Source organism: Camelina sativa, chromosome 3 (genome assembly GCF_000633955.1).
Source record: "Camelina sativa cultivar DH55 chromosome 3, Cs, whole genome shotgun sequence".
Lineage (NCBI taxonomy): Eukaryota > Viridiplantae > Streptophyta > Magnoliopsida > Brassicales > Brassicaceae > Camelina > Camelina sativa.
This window is the reverse complement of record NC_025687.1, coordinates 26,380,268-26,389,354: the sequence shown is the minus strand read 5'-3', so window position 1 is coordinate 26,389,354 and position 9,087 is coordinate 26,380,268. Positions and strand designations below refer to the sequence as shown.

Sequence of the window (9,087 nt, the reverse complement as noted above, 5' to 3'; positions counted from 1 at the left end):
TAGTCCCAATTTCATTCGTACATACATAAATTTAGAAGAATTAGCCAATTAGGCCCTTTGATAATAAAAAAAAAGAAAAGAAACGAAAAAGTAGGTTTATTTCAACGACAAATAAGTTTGAGGGCTGATATTGTCGTTTGGGCCCAAATATTTGGCCCATATAGCCACTGAGGCAGCATTGGGAAATTGGAGACAGTGAAAGAACCAGAGAAAATGTTCTGAAAACCTCCTCTAGGTTTCGAAGATAAGAAATTAGTAGGTGATGATGATATAACAGAGAAACTACATAGATATACAAGAATCTAAGAGAGTTTCAGTGAAGATTNAACTCCGAGAAGGAAGCAATTACAAGAGAAGAGAAGAACCCAAAAAATGCTAGAGAGATCAAAGNCATTTAAGAAACTTGACCCACAAGCCATCGATATGACTTTATTATATGAGCTTACAAAAATGTACGAAGAGTTAGATTTAACAAACAAGGACTAAAACAACAACAATAGAAATAACTACAGACGATAAAGACTGTTTAATTTTCATTAAGACATAGAATTTCTCCACCTAGAAGGTGTTCTTCCTTTAACAAGCTTTGTCTTTATATTACCAGGAGTTTGAGTCACATACTCAAACTCTTCACCTTCTCCATTACCACCAAACTCTTGATCACCATTTGTATTTTCCACAACGCTTACACTTAAACCGCTCCTAAATCCCAACTTCGTCCACCTAAAAAACCCTTTCTTACCACTAGTACACGTACCTTTCTTCTCAATCAGCTTATGTAACTGCGTTTGCATCGCTTCACACTGACTTTTCAGGTTTGCCATATCCTCTCTCAACCTTCTTATCTCTGCGTGCTGAACATTTATCTCACGTTTGGACATGCACCGCGCAGGACCAGACTCTGAATAGTGTGAACCAGAAGGGTTAGGGCTGCTCCTAACACCACTGAACGACGAGCCACTCCAGTCAATGTTGTTTCGATGACTCAGCTTTGTCTGCTCAGAGAACAAAACTTGAAGAATAGTTCTAACCGGTAAACGATCGTTCTGTGCAGCGTGAAGAGATGCTTCCATTGATAGCTTCTTGCTGTCTATTAGTCCACAAAGTATCTTCCTTTCTTGCTTTGTCACTTTAGGATGTGCCTAAACAATAAAACCCAATTTCCTTTGAATCAAACCCAACACAAATCAAGTTTTTAACATTTTTACTCTTAGGACTCTCACATCCCATTCCCACAACATAAATCATAAATGTGGTATTGGACCAATCTACTCATTGTCAATTCGTTTTGAGTAGGCTTCCCATTTAACTTAATATTTACCTTGAGATAAGTGTCGATTGCACGGTATAACCCATCTTCATTTACACGAGCATGGTAAGGGAGAGCCTCGGCGAGGGAAATAAACTCCGGGAGGCTTAAATCGCCATCTAAAGCGGCTTCAGCTAAGTAAGAGTCCACAAGCTTGGCCACTTTAACTAGGGAAGCACCAGATTTGACTCCTTCGTTGTCTAGTCCCGTAAATTTCTTAACCAACCGAGTCACGAGCTCAACGTCAAGCAATGTCCCGCAAGTGTGACTAAACGAAGGTATCATTAGCTCCTTGAGGGAAGCTTGGTCAAGCTGCCATGAAATCTTAGCCTCGAGCTCCGACTTGTAATTTGAATCTGCTCCGACCATGTTGGCAGTTCTGAGAAGACGAAGGAGGAAGTTACAAGGAACGGAATCTTTCTCCGGTGGGATGATTCCTATTAGTGTTTCGACTAAGAAACGTTTCTTCATCACGAAGGCAGTAACAGAGAAGCTCTCTGATTGCTGTTGCGGTTGCGACTCATCAGGGTTTTGGACTACGTCGGAGAGGTCAGGGAGCCACGTGGAAGCGTAATGAACGATGATGGAGCCGATGAGATCAGGACGAACACCTTTGGATTTGATTCCGGCGATGGTGTTAACGAAATAATCAATGTCAAGAATGCAACCATCGTCGAACAAAGAACACTCTATTTTTCCGGTGGAGTTTGACGGAGATTTGGTGGAGATGGTGGCAGACTCCGGCGAAGATGTTTTGTCCACCATGTCGTCTTTGGTTTTTGTCACGGTGGAAGTATTGCAGTGTATGTGTGTGTAAAAGTGGGGTTACTGTACTTAGTTTTATAGAGTGTGTAAGCAATTTAGTTTACGTTTGTTCAGTTTCTTGAAAAGTCTTACATTGAAACGTCATCGTCTCATCATGACTCCAAGGTAAAATTCCAAAGGAAAGAACAAATTCTTGCCGTTTCCTATAAAAACAATCAACTTAGATTTCAGAAATCCAAATAATTTTTTTTTGAGATTTTCATTTTTTTGGAATTTTTCATTATGCATGAAAGGCACAAAACTTTATATGATTTTTGAGTTTTGGGAATTGTGTTAACCTTAAATTTGTCTCGCTCAACCAACTTAAAACAAACTAGTATACTTTAATTGTTTCTGAAACTTTTCGTGGTATATGTCACATGAACAGCGATATGGTTGTGGAAACATTTTTGAGATGAACAAATTATACTAAAACAATTACAAGATGTTTAATAAGCTAGTTTTCTCGATATGATTTAACTATGGTTAATGCAATATTTAAACGACACGGAACATTGATATGAGATGATCAGATGGGCCATATATATAGCTGTTTGAAGGATATAATCCTACCGTTGGACATCATGAATGAGAGGCTGAGAAGAAGATAGTGATGAAGGGGAAGACAAAATCTTCTGTACTAAATGTAAAGAAAATGCATATTTAGAAAAGATACATAAATTTAGAGAAGGAAAACGTAGAAAAGCGGGAACATGGACGTGTTCCTAATAGTGTCTAGGATAAAAATATAGACGGAAATCAGAGAAAAGATATATTAAATTAAACATCTTCGATTCTTCAATTTTTATGATAAGGACCACATTAACATTGTATTCTATATTTGTATGGTTCTATTGCAACTATTATACGATGACCTTGTCGCGTGTGTTACAGTTCTCACACATCGCAAGAGCCAAAAATTAACAAAAAGATTGTACCTTTTCAATTTTGTCTCCATGCTCGTTGTCTCATCCTATAGATGACAAAATGGGATTTTCGTAAGCTCTTGTATATAGGTTATTACATCAGGACACAAAACAAAGTCATGGATTATAATATCAGTATACATTTCTATTCATATTCTTGTAACACAAATGTAGGTTTGAAGCGGTTTTAGTTGGATCCATACTTCTTAGTTCTTAAACCTTTCATCCATCCAGTCTCTTATTTCCCTCATCATCGTTCTCCTCTAGCTCTCTTGAAATCAATAAATGCTACATTCTTCATGTGTTATGTCAGTCAGCGCTAGGTGGCTTTTCATGTAATAACTTCAACAATGTAGGTGGTTAAAGCCATCATATAAAACTCAAGTCTCCCTCTACCAAATTTATACAAAAACATTTTGGTGATGACACATATATCAGTTTTGAATAGCAAAAATACAATATAGCAGAAACATATGAATAAGTTGTACTTGCAAAATGTCTTTATACAAAGTAGTTTTAGTAGATTAATGACTTCATACATTGGATTGGAATCACTTTATGAAAACGTAAAATCTTTTTGTTAATGGAAAAAATAACGAAATCAAGAATTTAAAACGTAAATAATATAAGTGGTATACTAAAAAAGATGTATGAAAGCCACAAACTTAATATGATTCAAGTTGAAGGGATGAAGGACGTAACATGGAAGTCTTAGCAGGTAACAACACGATTACATGACTAAAAAAGATATGAGATGGGCCAAACGACTGGTTGGTGACAGAATCCTACCGTTGGACAGGATTGAGAGGCTGAGGAGAAGATAGAGATAGAGAGAAAGATAAAATGATAACATCAATAGGTACAAAGATGAGAACGTGGACGTGTCTTATATATTCCCTAGGACAATAATGTACGTGTAGACAAAAACAGAGTTAAAAAAAAAGTAGACAAAAGAAACTTAAACATCTTCTCTTTCGAAGATGAAGCCTACATAATATTCAATACTGGTATGGTCCCGTTTTGATTATATTTTTTTTGGAGTCCCCCTTGTGTTGTTTATAATAATTCGCAATCACAAGATTCACAACCATAACCACAAGCAAAAGATTCACAAAACAAATTATACGTTTATGTTGATTCCATGATCTGATGATCCTTATGTCAAATCTTGTATAGGCTAATCCATAACTTAGAGATGATAGTATAATGTCTGCAAATCCATGATATATATAGTTTACTACATCACAAGAGTCCTGGTCTTAGATTACAACAGACAAGAAAACAAATCAAATCAACTATATGGATCATAACATCAATATACATTTCTCTTCATGTTCTTGTAACACACAAATGTAGGTTTTGTTCAAGCGGTTTTAGATCCATACCTCTTGACCCTTTCGTCAATCCACTCTCTCATATCCTTCAACACAATCTCAACGTTCTCGTCAGGCTCTCCTTGAATCAGCGAATGGTACATCCCTTCATATATCTTCAACGTTTTATCAGTGCTCGATGCCTTCTCATATAGTAGCTTCGACGATGTAGGACATGATACTCCATCCGCTGTCCCGTGCGCCGTAAATACCGGAATAGTAACTCGCCCGAAGTTCTCCTGAACGTATTGGGTCTTCCTCAGTAACTCTCTCATCGTTCCCACTCTAGGTTTCCCTGTGTATCTGCAGAGCAATACTTTTCAAGCTTCTTATTGATCAAAACATTGATATTTAGAGGATAAAATGTAAAAGTCTCAAACTTTGAGTACTTGATGACACCCTGATTATAACACAAAACTACTAATAAAACAGTTTGCTACCACGAAATAGTACCTTTGTGGGTTAGATGCAATGATCTTAAGCTTTTCAGGGTCCTTAATAGCCTTCCCAACAATCTTATTATCCGGCATTGCCGCCCACGTATCAGCCAAACCGAAGAGAAGACCGTAAGCAAAAAGGTGAGGCCTGCTTGGTTTCATATCCTCGGGGATAACAAAGAGAGGAGCCGTAAAGATCAATCCAGTCCAAGTATCAGGTTCGGATTGAAAATACATGAGAAGCGTCACAAGACCTCCCATAGACTCACCAAAGAGAAAAGCCGGAAGATTCTTATACGGATCACTAAAACGAACATGCTTGAAGAAAGCTAATGATGTTGCTGCAACTTTCTCCATATCACCTAAAGAACTCAAACCAAATAAAGGTCCAATCTTTAATCACCAATGTCCATAAAAATGTCTTGCGTAACACGAAAGATAGTAAATTTAACAAATCAATTACACAAATCCCTAATTTTTCTTCAAAATTTCAAGTAACCTCTCTGTTTTTGCCTAAACGTTAACAAATTCAATTCTTGCTCCTAAATCCCAACTTCTACATGCAATTTCATCAATGCTTCCTCCTAAAGTCTCTAACTTGTGTATCACAATTTGAATTCCCAAAGATTCCAAAACAGAGTAAATATATAGAGAGCGAACCCATGTAGCAGCGGATCCCATCGGAACGGCCGTGACCAAGAAGATCGGCGGCGAAAACAGCGTAACCCCAAGTTGAGAAACTGATACAGATCTTCTGAAACATCCAGCTAGAATCAGATCCGTAGCCGTGAGACATATACACAGTCCCTTTGATCTCACCATCTAACGGTAAAAAGCTCTGAGTGAAGAGCTTGCCGTTGGGTGTCTCGAAGTATAATTTGGTGTTACGCAATCCTTGTGAAATGTAGTATTCTTCCTCCGGCATGTCTCCCCAAAAGTTCGGTGGTGGTGGCGGAGTAGTCGCCGGAGCTGAAGTCGCTGCTGACGGCATTGTTTTGACTTTTGATGTTTTTTGTTTTGTTTTTGGTTTCCTTTTTTTGGTTTGTGGGTTGGTAAATTGACAATAGAAGACCGAAGACAGCTACTGCAAATGCCTATTACATACAATTTTTCAATTAAAAAAAATACAATTTACTTAAAACAAATATGGATGGAGTTATTGTCTTGGATGACAATCTATAATTATATTCAAAGTGTTTTGAGTGTTGGAAAGTATAGCTCGTGGTGTATGTATTGAGAAAATCAAGTAAAAAACGAACTAAGCTAAAGAAGAATCTCAAATAAAAAATAAAAAAAACAATTGAATGGAGAAAGAAAGAAGTATTATATAAGTATGTGAACATCTTTACAAAAACAAGTCAAAACTCATGAAAATTCGAGTATGACGTATATTTGTTAACAACTCATGCAATGTTGTTTTTTAAGGTCTGTAAAATATGCTACAAGTTGGTCATAATCAGGAAGCTTAGGATGAACGTATCGAGTAGCTAATCTTCCTTGTTCTTCTTCTTTTGCCTTCACGGCCTTAATCTGATTTACCATCTGGTCTTCATCAGGAAGCTTTGGTTGAACTAGTTTTTGTAGTTCTTCCTCTTCTTTTGCCTTCACGGCCTTAATCTTATTTTTCATCTGGTCGTAATCAGGATGATGAACGTGTTGATTCGTTACTGCCTTTTGTCTATCCTCTTGTCCTTCCTTCTTTGATGACCTTCTTCTTCTTTGATGAGTCCTTTTTTGCGTCTTGTAATACGTTATACTCTCCATGTCACAAAGCTCTTTTATTGATGATAAAGATGATGATGATGATGATCTTCTATTTTCTTCACTTCTTTCTTTGAATCTGAATACTCTTTGATCTTTTCCCACTTGAGCCTCTTTTATATAATCATCCTCCATTGATCTCTCTTCCTTTCTTATCTCTTCTTCAAAATCCGTGAGGCTGAATTTATAAGCTCCGTCAGGTGATTGCTTATCCAAGAAACTATTCAAAGCCATTAATCTCTTCTCTTCCTCTTCCTCTTTATCCACCTAAACACACACACACAAGTCCAATAAAAATTAAGATTCAAAGAGAAAAAAAAATATCTAGTGATCAATAAAGAGAAATTTAACATTACCTGTTTATTAGGTGTATATTCAAACTTGAATGCTTCTAAACGGTGACTAAACTCCATAGCTATTTCATCCAATAGTGATGATGATGGTGCTCTTCTCTCTTCTTCATTACTCTCTCTAGATCTGAGTACTCTCTGATCTTTTCCCACTTGAGCCTCTTCTATATAATCATCCTCCGATAATTTATCTTCCTTTCTTATCTCTTCTTCATAATCCTTGAGGCAAAATTTATAAACTTTGTGTGGTGATTGCTTATCCGAAAACCAATTCAAGTCCGAATCCATTACTTTCTTCTCTTCCTTTTTATCCACCTAAATTACACACACACAAGTCCAACAAAATTGTGATTCCAAGAAAAAAACAATATCTAGTAATCTTTAATTATTAGACCAATAACAAGATAAATTACATTACCTGTTTACTAATCTCATGTGTATATTTATGCCTCGATGCTTTTAAGTACTGCTTAGCTATTTCATCCAATAGTGTCTTGGCACCTTCGGTATCCGAAGGTATAGACAAATTTTCTTTCATCTGTGTGTTAAAAATTTGCAAATGATTATAATTAATGCGGACAAAAGAAAAATAAACAAAAGAAAAAAAGAGAAGAATGTAAAAAAGTTTGAGAAGGTTGAANAATGTAAAAAAGTTTGAGAAGGGTTGAAACCTGGAGGTTAACAAGATTCCCAGGGCAGAGCTGAAGAGCACTTGTTACAAAGCTTTGACCATAACGTTGAGAAAACAGCTCTTTAATACTAACCAGTTCACGTAGTTCTTGTCCACAACTCGCGGAGGCAAAGACAAGACTCGAAACTGCTTCGTTAATCTTGTCATTAGACAATTTTCTGCATGTTCATTATCGAATAATATATTAGTGCATGTTTTTGTATTTCAAGTAAAGTAAAACCAAGAGAGAAATAAATTAAAATATTATAGTATATGTAACCTGTGTTTTGCAATGTAGGGGATGTGGTGGATGATGAATTTAGTGAACCGAAGCAACAATTCGTATACGACAACCGAGTTCTTGACGAGGACGAGTTGTTCGGTTCGACGGAGAGCATTTATGAAGTCATTGAATCGGATGAAGATAACGATGTCGGAACGTAGATCTCTTGATAATGCGTGCTTCTTGCTTATGAGTAGCTTAAGACGAGATTGAAGCTGTTGCAACAACTGTTCGCATGTGGAAGCTGTTCGCCATCGACGAGAGAACAATAATTCAAACATGATGAATATGAGTTTGTGTTTTACGTGGCAGCTAGCATGGGGATTTATAGAATAATTATGATTATATTATTTTTTAATAATTTTTTTATTTGGATAATTCAACCCAATCCTAAATCTAAATTATATCTACGAAACTAAAGAAAAAAATGGTTTCCTTTTCCTATCATCGTTCCAAGAGAAAATCTCTCTGACCACTTTAAAGTTTAAAAGACAAAAATAAACTAAAGAAAAACAAAGCAAATCAAACAAATATGGTATCTTGGTCAACCTTGTGCCTTGTGAAGTACTGTGATATCGATTTCTTGTTATCTAAGAAACCGCTTCCTAGATTCATAAGAATTTGTTTTCAGTTCCAGATAACTAAACACTTCAATGGATTCTTTAAACAATCATTGGTTCATAAGACTTCAAATTCAATAAGACATCATTGGGTTCAATGGATTACTCTCAATTCACCTCGGTCCAGGTGAGAATCTAGAAGTAGGAGAGAAGCTTAATTCAATAGAATCTTTTGAATACATCTATTGACTCCCTTGTTTCCTGGCAATTTCAGAGTCCAAACACTCTTTTATCTCCATCACAACATGTGTCATTGTTGGTCTACGGATTGAGGTAGGGTTTAGACAAGCCAAAGCCAACTCCATCGCCTTCCACACACCGTTTGTATGGAATTCTCCCATCAGTTTCAGGTCGATAATATTACCTATGTCCCCTTCCATGAGCATGAATCGAACCCATTCTGTAATATGCGCTTTCACCCGGTTTGAATTAATCACAAGCTGGTTTGTGATGATTTCTAACAAAATTACCCCAAAGATATTCACATCTGTCTTCTCACTTAGCAAAGTTTGTTTCATAGTACCTGAAAAAAATATTAACAAAAGATATTACAT

General features: G+C 36.5%; 3 protein-coding genes across 3 annotated transcripts; all 3 read right to left on the bottom strand.

Annotated features, from left to right (window-relative positions):
• Positions 382-2,134, bottom strand: LOC104778201 (coleoptile phototropism protein 1-like). The gene is made up of 2 exons (XM_010502591.2): positions 1,322-2,134; positions 382-1,142 (listed from the first exon to the last, which is right to left on the bottom strand). Exons 1-2 carry the CDS (start codon positions 2,072-2,074, stop codon positions 537-539), a joined length of 1,359 nt encoding a protein of 452 aa, XP_010500893.1. The 5' UTR covers positions 2,075-2,134; the 3' UTR covers positions 382-536.
• LOC104778202 (caffeoylshikimate esterase) lies at positions 4,239-5,923 on the bottom strand. Its single transcript, XM_010502592.2, has 3 exons — positions 5,510-5,923; positions 4,866-5,211; positions 4,239-4,715 (listed from the first exon to the last, which is right to left on the bottom strand). The coding sequence occupies exons 1-3, from the start codon at positions 5,838-5,840 to the stop codon at positions 4,403-4,405; spliced, it is 990 nt and encodes a 329-aa protein (XP_010500894.1). The 5' UTR covers positions 5,841-5,923; the 3' UTR covers positions 4,239-4,402.
• LOC109130917 (stress response protein NST1-like) lies at positions 6,245-8,194 on the bottom strand. Its single transcript, XM_019241025.1, has 5 exons — positions 7,911-8,194; positions 7,632-7,809; positions 7,379-7,498; positions 6,967-7,275; positions 6,245-6,817 (listed from the first exon to the last, which is right to left on the bottom strand). The coding sequence occupies exons 1-5, from the start codon at positions 8,192-8,194 to the stop codon at positions 6,245-6,247; spliced, it is 1,464 nt and encodes a 487-aa protein (XP_019096570.1).

Excerpts from the sequence above, each read along its gene's own strand:
- LOC104778201 (XM_010502591.2), bottom strand. The coding sequence starts at position 2,074 with ATGGTGGACAAAACATCTTCGCCGGAGTCTGCCACCATCTCCACCAAA. Across the intron at positions 1,143-1,321 it reads CAATCGACACTTATCTCAAG|GCACATCCTAAAGTGACAAA; the intron begins GTAAATATTAAG and ends TTTATTGTTTAG.
- LOC104778202 (XM_010502592.2), bottom strand. The coding sequence starts at position 5,840 with ATGCCGTCAGCAGCGACTTCAGCTCCGGCGACTACTCCGCCACCACCA. Across the intron at positions 5,212-5,509 it reads TGGGATCCGCTGCTACATGG|GTGATATGGAGAAAGTTGCA; the intron begins GTTCGCTCTCTA and ends TGAGTTCTTTAG. Across the intron at positions 4,716-4,865 it reads ATTGCATCTAACCCACAAAG|ATACACAGGGAAACCTAGAG; the intron begins GTACTATTTCGT and ends ATTGCTCTGCAG.
- LOC109130917 (XM_019241025.1), bottom strand. The coding sequence starts at position 8,194 with ATGTTTGAATTATTGTTCTCTCGTCGATGGCGAACAGCTTCCACATGC. Across the intron at positions 7,499-7,631 it reads GGAATCTTGTTAACCTCCAG|ATGAAAGAAAATTTGTCTAT; the intron begins GTTTCAACCCTT and ends TTTAACACACAG. Across the intron at positions 7,276-7,378 it reads CACATGAGATTAGTAAACAG|GTGGATAAAAAGGAAGAGAA; the intron begins GTAATGTAATTT and ends TGTGTAATTTAG.